This window comes from Salmo trutta, chromosome 27 (assembly GCF_901001165.1).
Source record: "Salmo trutta chromosome 27, fSalTru1.1, whole genome shotgun sequence".
Classification (NCBI taxonomy): Eukaryota; Metazoa; Chordata; class Actinopteri; order Salmoniformes; family Salmonidae; genus Salmo; species Salmo trutta.
Genome location: NC_042983.1, coordinates 15,369,089 through 15,382,427, shown reverse-complemented (window position 1 = coordinate 15,382,427; position 13,339 = coordinate 15,369,089). Strand labels below are relative to the sequence as shown.

The following is a 13,339-nucleotide window of genomic DNA, read 5'->3' as shown; positions in this document are numbered from 1 at the left end:
TTAAAAACTATATGCCAATCCCTCAGCCATAGTAATAACAGGCAATACCTGCTCTGCTCTGTTCAAAATGACTAGAAGTAGCAGGCAAAGTGATCCCATCCCACCTCTGCTATTTTTATTGTCTATCGATGGGTTAGCTGACAAAGTCACAAAAACGATGTGCACGCTTCCATGGAGCAGAATTCAGCGTGTTTCTGGATGGCCAGATTGCTAGTAAGAATGACAAGAAACTGCCATGTGGGGAATTGCAAGTGGCCTGTTTCAGCTTGTTTCAAATTGTTCTTGATAGCATGTCTTGTTTTGAGGTGTTTTGACTGATTTCATGTCAATGCTAATATGGCTAAAATTCGCTAGCTAGCTAACCAACAACTGTAATGATGTATTTGAGAGACAACAAGTGCTCATTGTGCAAATTAATTAATTTGCTAATAAATAATAAACATTGGAGACGAAATATAGCTTACATGTTGTCAACAATGTAAACCTACCCTGTCTCTAACTCTAATGCCCTAACGATCTGGAGAATACATTGAGCTGAGCAGCTTGAACATGCATCTAACTGGGAGAGAGATGGTTTAAAGTATCAGGTTATATTAGTCATATGTACGGGATACACATGGTATACACCATCCAGCGAAATGCTTACTTGCAGGTTTCTTATCGACAATGCAACAACGATAAGAAATAATGAAAGATAAGAATACGAATATGAAAGTAAATGGCTCAGTAAAATATAACACATATTTTAGCATAAGTATTAAAATACTTCATGTATTACACTTATGCTAAAATATTGATTCTATTTTACTGAGCTATTTACTTTTATATTTGTATTCTTAAATTGTGAGTTCTGAGAGGACTGACAGAGTAGGGTCAGGGGACAGACAGACACCAGGCTATTGTGTGTAACAATACAGGGACACAAAGGATACATAATTCCTCAAACAATGGTGCGCACACGCACGCACATGAACACACGAATACACACACTCTGAAGGTCATGCAGGGCCTCCTCTTATGGTCCATGTCTGTCTATCGACAGCCAGCTGAATTGTTGCGGATATAGTACTGACAGAGGAGGACAGGTTGGGAGGAAGAGAGGAGGAGAGGAAGAGCTTCAGGCCAAAGATAGATCAGCCTAGTACAGTCTGAAATAGGGTCTAAAGGAGCTCCAAATGCAGGTCACTCTCAACTCCAAAAAGGAATGGATGAGATGGAGGAGGGGCGGTGAGTGGAGGGGGGATTGAGAAATGAGGACTGAGGCAGATTTCTGTTGCACTTAAAAATGAAAAAGATAATTTGCTAAATATAGATCTGAGAATAAGGGCCATGCTGCTACGGAACTTCTTATCCCTCTCATAGCCACACACACACGCACACACACACACACACACACACACACACACACACACACACACACACACACACACACACACACACACACACACACACAGAGAGAGAGAGACACACACACTCTCACTGCGAGTGAGAGACACACACAGAGAGCGAGAGAGACACTCAGACACACACACACACACACACACTGAGAAAGACACACACACAAACAAACAAACAAGGACACTGCCTAGAAAAACACTGCTTAATAACGTACAGTACACACAGAAGCCTGACAGTGTGTAGTGAGGGGGCTCATCCCCATCCAGTTAAAAGTTGACTGGTTTATTTCCAATTCAGAGCTTGTTAATGTAAAACCAGCCAAACAAAGATGCCTCTGTCTGCAGACTCTCCTTTGATTCTCTGAGCGCTCCAGCTAACAGAAGCTAACAGAAGAAGTCTCAGATCTAAGTCTCAGAGCCACTCAGTGCCTAAGGCTCTCATTCTACTCTAGTTGCACTACTCTGGATCATTCAGTGCCAATTGGAATGACCTCCAGCGTAAACAACAACTGCTGTAGAAGATGACAACACCACTAATAGTGCCAGTGGTACTGCTGAGTCACCGTGACAACAGGATGGGTAGAGCAGAGCAGCATCAGGGTATGACTAGGAAGGACATCAGCGAATGGGTAGAAAGTGTAATAGGCTAAGCAGCTCATTAACATGGTGATGATCCACTGGGACCTACTGGGAGAAAGAGAGGACTGGCTCTCTGTTACCATGGATTTGTGGCAGGATTTCCCAAACTCGTTCCTCGGGACCCCCATAATCAACTAATCATCAAGCTGTGATAATTTGAATCAGTTGTGTAGTATTAAGACAAAAACCAAAACATGCACCCATTCGGGTCCCGATTAGAGAGAGAGAGAGAAATAGGAGGAGGCGTTTGAGAGGAGAAACGGCCAAAAACAGCCTTTTACCATAAGACCAATGGCGCCGATAGAGATGGCAGCTTTGCTTCTAGTCCTTAGGAAACTGTGCAGTATTTAGTTTTTTTAATGTATTATTTCTTAAATTGTTAGCCCAGAAAACCTTAAGTGTTATTACATACAGCCGGTAAGAACTATTGTATATCAGAGAGATGTCAACTTACCAGCACAACCGGCATTACGACAAGGAATACAACTTTCCCAAAGCGGATCCTGTCTGCACCTCCCTGGACATTTGAACTGATTCCAGAGGCCGACCCAAAACAACGCCGCCGGAGGAGAGGGTGCCGGAGCGGACTTCTAGTGAGGCTTCGGATACCCACACACCACCCACCGCTTCTGAGTATATTACTCGCTAATGTCCAGTCCCTTTTTAATAAAGTCGACGAAATCAGGACAAGAGTTGCTTTCCAAAGAGATATCTGGAAATGTAACATACTCTGTTTCACGGGAACATGGCTAGCTTGGGACATGTTGTCGGAGTCAGTACTGCCAACCGGATTTTCAGTGCATCGCGCCGACAGGAATAAACATCTCTCCGGTAAGAAGAAGGGCGGGGGTGAATGTTTCATGATTAACGACTCATGGTGTAATTGTAACAACATACAGGAACTCAAGTCCTTTTGTTCACCTGACCTAGAATTTCTTACAATCAAATGCCGACTGTATTATCTCCCAAGAGAACTCTCCTCGGTTATTGTCACAGCCGGTTATATCCCCCCGGACCCCCAAGATGGCCATCAAGGAACTTCACTGGACTTTACGCAAACTGGAAACCATATATCCTGAGGCTGCATTTATTGTAGCTGGGGATTCTAATAAAGCTAATTTGAGAACAAGGCTACCTAAATTCTATCAGCATATTGATTGCAGTACACGAGCGAGTAACACGCTCGACCATTTCTACTCTAAGTGCCGCAATGCATACAAGGCCCTCCCCCACCCTCCTTTTTGCAAATCTGACCATGACTCCATCTTGTTGCTCCCCTCCTATAGGCAGAACCTAAAACAGGAAGTGCCTGTGGTTAGGTCTATCCAATGCTGGTCTGACCAATCGGATTCCACGCTTCAAGATTGCTTCGATCACGTGGACTGGGATATGTTACGGGTAGCCTCAGAGAACAACATTGACGTATACACTGACTCAGTGAGCGAGTTTATAAGGAAGTGTATAGGAGATGTTGTACCCACTGTGACTATTAAAACCTTCCCTAACCAGAAATCATAGATTGATGGCAGCATTCGTGCAAAACTGAAAGCACGTACCACCGCATTTAACCTCACTAGGGTACGGGGCAGCATTCGGAATTTTGGATGAAAAGCGTGCCCAAAGTAAACTGCCTGCTACTCAGGTCCAGAAGCTAGGATATGCATATAATTGGTAGATTTGGATAGAAAACACTCTAAAGTTTCCAAAACTGTCTGTGAGTATAACAGAACTGATATGGCAGGCGAAAACCTGAGGAAAAACCATCCAGGAAGTGCTATTATTTTGAAATGCCTGTTTTTCCATTGAAAGCCTATCCACCATACAAAGACTTATAACCCAGTTCACAATCCCTATGGCTTCCACTACATGTGGCCAGCCTTTAGGCATTGTTTCAGGCTTTTACTCTGAAAAATGAGGGAGAAACACCACTTTCAATGAAAGGACAGTGGACATTTCCAGACATGAGTCCTGCGCGTGACCGGGAGCGTGCCTTTCTTGTTTTTCCTTTTCTATTGACGAAGCTATTGTCCGGTTGAAATATGATCGATCATTTATGACATAAACAACCTGAGGATTGATTATAAACATCGTTTGACATGTTTCTACAAACCTTTATGGTGCTTTTTTGATTTTTCGTCTGTCTGTTGTGACCGCGCTTTGCAGAGTCTACAGGCAATCACGGATTACAAAACGAAAACCCTTTGCAGACATCGATGTCTTGCTTCCAGACGAATTAAACAACTTCTTTGAGCACTTTGAGGACAATACAGTGCCACTGACGCGGCCCGCTACAAAGACTGTGGGCTCTCCTTCTCTGTGGCCGACGTGAGTAAAACATTTAAGCGTGTTAACCCTCGCAAGGCTGCCGGCCCAGACGGCATCCCTAGCCGCGTCCTCCGAGCATGAGCAGACCAGCTGGCTGGTGTGTTTACGGACATATTCAATCAATTCCTATCCCAGTCAACTGTCCCCACATGCTTCAAGATGGCCACCATTGTTCCTGTTCCCAAGAAAGCCAAAGTAACTGAACTAAATTACTATGGCCCGTAACACTCACTTCTGTCATCATGAAGTGCTTTGAGAGACTAGTCAAGGATCCTACCTGTCACTCTAGACCCACTTCAATTTGCTTACCACCCCAATTGGTCCACAGACGACACAATCGCCATCACACTGCACACTGCCCTATCCCATCTGGGCAAAAGAAATACCTATGTAAGAGTGCTGTTCATTGACTACAGCTCAGCATTCAACACCATAGTACCCTCCAAACTCATAATTAAGCTTGAGTCCCAGGGTCTTGACCCAACCCTGTGCAACTGGGTCCTGGACTTCCTGATGGGCCGCCCCCAGGTGGTGAAGGTAGGAAACATCATCTCCATTCTGCAGATCATCAACACTGGGACCCCACAAGGATGCGTTCTCAGCCCCCTCCTGTACTCCCTTTTCACCCACGACTGCATGGCCATGCACGCCTCCAACTCAATCAACAAGTTTGCAGACGACACAACAGTGTTAGGCTTGATTACCAACAACAACGAGACAGCCTACAGGGAGGAGGTGAGGGCCCTCAGAGTGTGGTGTCAGGAAAATAACATCTCAATCAATGTCAGCAAAACAAAAGAGATGATCGTGGACTTCAGGAAACAGCAGAGGGAGCACCCCCCTATCCACATCGATGGGACAGCAGTGGAGAAGCTGGAAAGTTTTAAGTTCCTCAGTGGACATATCACCGGCAAACTGAAACGGTCCACGCACAGAGAGAGTGTGGGGAAGAAGGCGCAACAGAAGGCGCAACAGCGCCTCTTCAACCTTAGAAGGCTGAAAAAATGTGGCTTGTCACCAAAAACCCTAACTAACTTTTACAGGTGCACAATGAGAGCATCCTGTCGGGCTGTATCACCGCCTGGTATGGCAACTGCACCGCCCACAACTGCAAGGCTCTCCAGAGGGTGGTGCGGTCTGCACAACGTATCACCGGGGGCAAACTACCGTAAATTCCAAACTATAAGCCGCAACTTTTTTCCCAGGCTTTGAACCTTGCGGCTTAAACAATGACGCGGCTAATATATGGATTTTTCCCGCTTTCAATTTTTTTTTCTAAAAAAAACGCATTCTGTGACGTGCTCAGTTTTTTGGCGGCATGTAGCTTTCATTAGACCAATGAAATTGCCGAACGGGTTACGGTCAAACAACTTTTTTGTTTACTGTTTAGATTAAATCGAGCACGCTCAAACTTCCCATCATTCTGATTACGGTAGTCATTTTGTCACCCTCATCATGGCAAAGACACGGAGAATTGCATATGATGCAGCTTTCAAGTTGAAGGCGATTGATCTTCCTGTTGGAAAAGGAAATAGAGCTGCTGCACGGAAGCTTGATCTTAATGAGTCGATGATAAGACGTTGGAAACAGCAGCGTGAGGAATTGACTCAGTGCAAAAAGACAACTAAAGCTTACTGCTAATTGTTAATTTTTTGTTACAAGCCGTGTTTCGTTAAAGCCTATTTATTTTTGTTACAAGCCGTGTTTCGTTAAAGCCTATTTATTTTTGTTACAAGCCGTGTTTCGTTAAAGCCTGTGTAAAGTTCATTTGTTTCAATGTACCGGTAGGCACCTGCGGCTTATAGACATGTGCGGCTTATTTATGTTCAAAATATATATTTTTTTTTAATTCAGTGGGTGTGGCTTATATTCAGGTGCGCTTAATAGTCCGGAAATTACGGTACCTGCCCTCCAGGACACCTACAACACCCGATGTCACAGGAAGCCAAAAAGATCTTCAAGGACAATATCCACCCGAGCCACTGCTTGTTCACCCCGTCCATCCACAAGACGATGTCAGTACAGGTTTATCAAAGCTGGGACAGAGAGATTGAAAACAGCTTCTATCTCAAGGCCATCAGATTGTTAAACAGCCATCACTAGCAGAGAGGCGGCTGCCTACCTACAGACTGATATGATTGGACACTTTAATAAATGGAACACTAATCACTTTAATAATGGCACCTCAAGAATGTTTACATATCTCACATTACTTATCTCATGTGTATATAGTGTATACTGTATCCTAAACTATCTATTCTATACTATCTATTGCATCTTAGCCGTTCTGTCATTGCTCATCCATATATTTTATATTTATATATTCTTATCCCATTCCTTTACTAGATTGTGTGTATTAGGTGTTGTTGTGGAATGTGTTAGATATTAGGTTTTGTTGTGGAATTTGTTAGATATTACCTGTTAGATACTGCTGCACTGTCGGATCTAGAAGCATAAGCCTTTCGCTACACTCGCAATAACATCTGCCAACCATGTGTATGTGACCAATAAAATGTTATTTTATTTAATTTTAAGTGATTCAACCGCACCTCAACACTTGACTTAGTCAGAGGCCATCATGAGACAATGCATTATAGTGTTATATTATTCACCTGATTAATGGACATAAACTGTTGGTCTTCTGTTGATTGATCACTCACCTTACATGCCACCTCATCTTGTGCATGTTCAGTACTAAAGAAGTGTCTCCGTCAGGAGATCTGATCACATCAGTCTCATTACATCTCTCTCATGACCCTAAATAATCTGTACATCTCCCCTATCTAGATCCCCTTTCTGAAGTCAAATAAGTTCAATCTAAACAAGCGTTATTGTCATGTCGGTTTCTGCTGCACTTTAGCTAATGGACAATGCTGGGAAACCTGTTCAGAGAGCGATACACAACATTTACACAGGAAACTAAACCACATGCTCACGGGACAGGAACAAGATCAATAATGCGTGTGCAAGCACACAGACGCACACACACAGACGCACACACACACACACACACACACACACACACACACACACACACACACACACACACACACACACACACACACACAATAACGGTGATTAGATTGTGTACTCACATGCTGCTCTTCTTTCTGGGGGAGCTGAAGGAGCTCTTCCTGTGCTGACTGAGGGAGCCCCCCATGGCAACGCTGGGTGTGTATGTGTGTAGTGTGTGTGTTGTATCTTATTCCAAGTGACAGGCGTATCTCTTTTAGAGCACTCTCTCCATATTCCCACTCTCTGAAAATAGTAGAATCTCAGTGATGAGGGCACAACCACTATAGCCTCATCTCATCTCACACATCACATCCCTGACTAACTAGCTCCTTCTGTCTCTCTCTCCAGCTCCTTCTGTCTCTCTCTCTCTAGCTCCTTCTGTCTCTCTCTCCAGCTCCTTCTGTCTCTCTCTCTCCAGCTCGTTCTGTCTCTCTCTCTCCAGCTCCTTCTGTCTCTCTCTCTGACTCCTTCTGTCTCTCTCTCCAGCTCCTTCTGTCTCTCTCTCTGACTCCTTCTGTCTCTCTCTCCAGCTCCTTCTCACTCTCTCTGCTGCTGCTGATGTTGTATCTAGGGTGAATGGTCTGGCTGCTCAGGAGTCCTGATCACATGTCAACTATTCCGCCAGTCCCTGCCTCTCTCTCTGTATGTCTGCCAGCCCTCTCCCTCTCTCTCCTTCTATTGCTTCCTCTAACCCCTCCTCTCCTCTCTTCTCTCTCTCTTTCCCCTCTCTCTCACTTTCGATCGAGTGGTCCCTCCTGCACAGACCAGATTCCTTGCATTACAGAGCTTCTCTAAAGAAAGAGAGATAGTGGGAGTGAGAAAGAATGAGAGAGAGGGCGGGGCGGGGGTGGTGTAAAGGCCACTAAGCTCTGACAGTGAAGGGGGAAGAGGGAAGGAGGGTAGTGCTGAGGGTATTGTTCCAGAGGGAGACTCGCCCCTATTGTTAGTCAGCTGAACAACAGACAGAGAAGGAAGAGAGCGAGGGATGGTGGGAGGAGAGAGAGGGTTGTAAAACCAGCCTATATTTATGTTTATTTATTTTCCCTTTTGTACTTTAACTATTTGCACATCGTTACAACACTGTATAGACATAAAATGACATTTGAAATGTCTTTATTCTGTTGGAACCTTTGTGAATGTAATGTTTACTGTTAGTTTTGTATTGTTCATTTCACTTTTGTTTATTATCTATTTCACTTGCTTTGGCAATGTAAACATATGTTTCCCATGCCAATAAAGCCCCTTAAATTGAAATTGAATTGAGAGAGGGATGGTGGGAGGGAAAGAGAAGGGGGGTGAGCATTAACACAGCCCCTGTTGTTCTGAGACATTCTACCTGCTGTGAACCAATGTGTGTCAGGACCCCTCCCCTAAGCCCAGCATTAGCACACACAGACACACACACACACACACACACACACACACACAGAGAGAGAGAGAGCATGCCGAGGTTGGACTGCACAGCGTTCTTCTCAGTCAAAGGATGAAGGGAATCTGAGCACTGGTGTAAAGCACTTAAGTAAAAATACTGTAAAGTACTACTTAAGTAGTTCTTAGGGTATCTGTACTTCAGATGCTCCTAATGTTTGGTATACTCAGTGTATTTTAGCAATTACATTTACTTTTGATACTTAAGTATATTTGAAACCAAATACTACCAAATACTCTACTCAAGTAGTATTTTACTGGGTGACATTCACTTTTACTTGAATCATTTTGCATTAAGATACACAATATATATACACAAAAGTAGGTGGACACCCCTTCAAATTAGTGAATTCGGCTATTTCAGCCACACCCGTTGCTGACAGGTGTATAAAACTGAGCACACAGCCATGCAATCTCCATAGACAAACATTAGCAGTAGAATGGTCTTACTGAAGAGCTCAGTGATTTTCAATGTGGCACCGTCATAGGATGCCACCTTTCCAACAAGTCAGTTTGTAAAATGTCTGCCCTGCTAGAGCTGCCCTGGTCAACTGTAAGTGCTGTTATTGTGAAGTGGAAACCACAATTTGGTAGGCCGCACAAGCTCACAGAATGGGACTACCAAGTGCTGATGCGCGTAGCACGTTAACATTTTGCAAAACTCACTACCGATTTCCAAACTGCCTCTGGAAGCAACATCAGCACAAGAACTGTTCATCGGGAGCTTCATGAAATGGGTTTCCATGGCCGACGGGCAGCAGCACACAAGCCTAAGATCACCTTACGCAACGCCAAGCGTTGGCTGGAGTGGTGTAAAGCTCACCACCAATGGACATATAGGTGTCCACATACTTTTGGTCATGTAGTGTATCTTTACTTTAACACAAATATGATAATTGGGTACTTTTTCACTACTGATTCTGAGTGACCCTGCTATCAGTCTCTGTTCTCGGGGACTGTTCTGTCTTCTCACAGCACAGAGCCAACACGGTTATGAAATAAAAGTATTTTAACAGTACTCTTCATCAAATCAAAGTTTATTGGTCGCGTACACAGATTTGCAGATGTTATTGCAGGTGTGGTGTTTCTAGCTCCAACAGTCTAGTTATGCCTAGCAATAAATAAAAAAATCATACATAATGAATAAAAATAAGAAAATTAAGAAATATCAGAACGAGCAATGTCAGAGACTGGAATATAAACATATATACTGAACAAAAATATAATCGCAACATGTAAAGTGTTGGTCCCATGTTTCATGAGCTGAAATAAAAGATCCCAGAAATATTCCATATGCACAAAAAGCTTATTTCACTCAAATTGTGTACACAAATGTGTTTACATCCCTGTTAGTGAGCCTTTCTCCTTTGCCAAGATAATCTTTTCACCTGACAGGTGTGGCATATCAAGAAGCTGATTAAACAGCATGATCATTACACGGGTGCAGATTGTGCTGGGGACAACAAAAGGCCTCTCTAAAATGTGCAGTTTTGTTACACAACACACTGCACAGACGTCTCAAGTTTAGAGACCTCATTCTGGCATTCTGACTGCAGGAATGTCCACCAGAGCTGTTGTAAGAAATTGAATGTTCATTTCTCTACCATAAGCCGCCTCCAACTTTGTTTTACAGAATTTGTCAGTTTGTCCAACTGGCCTCACAATCCCCAGCCACCTGGACAGCTGATGAAAGTGTGGGTTTGCACAAACTGTCAGAAACCGTCTCTGGGAAGCTCATCTGTGTGCTCGTCGTCGTAACCAGGGTCTTGATCTGACTATAATTTGGCGTCATAACCGACTTTAGTGAGAAAATGTTCCCCTTCGATGGCCACTGGCACACTGGAGAAGTGTGCTCTTCATGGATGAATCCAGGTTTTAACTGTACCAGGCAGATGGCAGACACTGTGTATGGCGTCGTGTGGGCGAGCGGTTTGCTGATGTCAACGTTGTGAACAGAGTGCCCCATGGTGGCGATGGGGTTATAGTGCGGGCAGGCATAAGCTACGGACAACGAACACAACTGCATTTTATCAACGTCAATTTGAATGCACAGAGATACCGTGAAGAGATCCTGAGGCCCATTGTCGTGCCATTCATCCTAGGCCATCACCTCATATTTCAGCATGATAATGCACGGCCCCATGTCACAAGGATCTATACACAATTCAAGGAAGCTGAAAATGTCCCAGTTCTTCCATAGCCTGCATACTCACCAGACATGTCACCCATTGAGCATGTTTGGGATGCTCTGGATCGATGTGTATGACAGCATGTTCCAGCCAATATCCAGAAACTTCAAACAGCCATTGAAGAGGAGTGGGACAACATTCCACAATCAACAGCCTGATCAACTCTATGTAAAGAACATGTGTCAGGCAGCATGAGGAAAATGGTGGTCATAGCAGATGCTGACTGGTTTTCTGATCCACACCCCTACATTTTTTAAAGTTGTCTGTGACCAACAGATGCATATCAGTCATGTGAAATCCATAGATTAGTGTCACGTCCTGACCATAGTAAGATGTTATTTTCTATGGTAGAGTATGTCAGGGCGTGACAGGGGGTGTTTTGTGTTTATTCTATGTGTTCTATTTCTATGTTCGTAGGTTCTAGTTTTTGTATTTCTATGTTGGTTTGTTTGGAATGATCTCCAATTAGAGGTATCTGGTCCTCGTTGTCTCTAATTGGAGATCATACTTAAGTAGGAGTTTTTCTACCTGGGTTTTGTGGGTGATTTATTTTTGAGTAGTGTTTTGTTTCTCCTCTGCGTCACGGTTTGTTGTTTTGTCAATTCAGTTTATTTATGTATTGCAAAGTTTCACAGAGTAAATCAAATGTGGAACGAAACACACGCGGCACTTTGGTCCGCTTCTCCTTTTGACAACCGTGACAATTAGGGCCTAATGAATTTATTTAAATTGACTGATTTCCTTATATGAACTGTAAAATCTTTGAAATTGTTGCATGTTACGTTTATATTTTTGTTCAGTGTACAGTACCAGTCAAAAGCTTGGACACACCTACTCATTCAAGAGTTTTTCTTTATTTTTTACTATTTTCTACATTGGAGAATAACAGTGAAGACATCAAAACAATTAAATAACACATGGAATCATGTAGTAACAAAAAAGTGTTAAACAAATCAAAATATATTTTATATTTGAGATTCTTCAAAGTAGCCACCCTTTGCCTTGATGACAGATTTGCACACTCTTGGCATTCTCTCAACCAGCTTCACCTGGAATGCTTTTCCAAAAGTCTTGAAGGAGTTCCCACATATGCTGAGCACTTGTCAGCTGCTTTTCCTTCACTCTGCAGTCCAACTCATCCCAAACCATCTCAATTGGGTTGAGGTCAGTGATTGTGGAGGCCAGGTCATCTGATGCAGCACTCCATCACTCTCCTTCTTGGTCAAATAGCCCTTTTTTATTTCACCTTTATTTAACCAGGTAAGCTAGTTGAGAACAAGTTCTCATTTACAACTGCGACCTGGCCAAGATAAAGCAAAGCAGTGCGACACCAACAACAACACAGAGTTACACATGGAATAAACAAGCATACAGTCAATAACACAATAGAAAAAAGAAAGTCATAGTAGGTCATAGTAGCGAAGTAATTACAATTTAGCAAATGAACACTGGAGTGATAGATGAGCAGATGGTGATGTTCAAGTAGAAATACTGGTGTGCAAAAGAGCAGAAAAGTAAATAAAAACAATATGGAGATGAGGTAGGTAGATTGGGTGGGCTATTTACAGATGGGCTATGTACAGCTGCAGCGATCGGTTAGCTGCTCAGATAGCTGATTTTTAAAGTTAGTGAGGGAAATATAAGTCTCCAGCTTCACCGATTTTTGCAATTCGTTCCAGTCATTGGCAGCAGAGAACTGGAAGGAATGGTGGCCAAAGTAGGTGATGGCTTTGGGGATGACCAGTGAGATATACCTGCTGGAGCGCGTGCTATGGGTAGGTGTTGTTATCGTGACCAGTGAGCTGAAATAAGGCGGAGCTTTACCTAGCATAGACGTATAGATGACCTGGAGCCAGTGGGTCTGGCGACGAATATGTAGCGAGGGCCAGCCGACTAGAGCATACAGGTTGCAGTGGTGGGTAGTATAAGGGGCTTTGGTGACAAAACGGATGGCACTGTGATAGACTGCATCCAGTTTGCTGAGTAGTGTTGGAGGCTATTTTGTAAATCACATCACCGAAGTCGAGGATCGGTAGGATAGTCAGTTTTACGAGGGTATGTTTGGCAGCGTGAGTGAAGGAGACTTTGTTGCTAAATAGGAAGCCGATTCTAGATTTAATTTTGGATTGGAGATGTTTAATATGAGTCTGGAAGGAGAGTTTCCAGTCTAGCCAGACACCTAGGTATTTGTAGTTGTTCACATATTCTAAGTCAGAACCGTCCAGAGTAGTGATGCTAGTTGGGCGGGCGGGTGTGAAAGGTTGAAAAGCATGCATTTGGTTTTACTAGTGTTTAAGAGCAGTTGGAGGCCACGGAAGGAGTGTTGTATGGCATTGAAGCTTGTTT

At 43.4% G+C, this 13,339-nt stretch overlaps 1 protein-coding gene across 1 annotated transcript in view; it reads right to left on the bottom strand.

Annotated features, from left to right (window-relative positions):
• LOC115164409 (transforming acidic coiled-coil-containing protein 1) overlaps positions 1-7,780 on the bottom strand; it is a 33,817-nt gene extending 26,037 nt beyond the window's left edge. The window contains exon 1 of the mRNA XM_029716851.1: positions 7,457-7,780. Coding sequence (XP_029572711.1) covers positions 7,457-7,521 — 65 coding nt within the window. The 5' untranslated portion in view covers positions 7,522-7,780. The remainder of the gene's footprint in view (positions 1-7,456) is intronic.
• Positions 7,781-13,339: the final 5,559 nt, after the last annotated feature.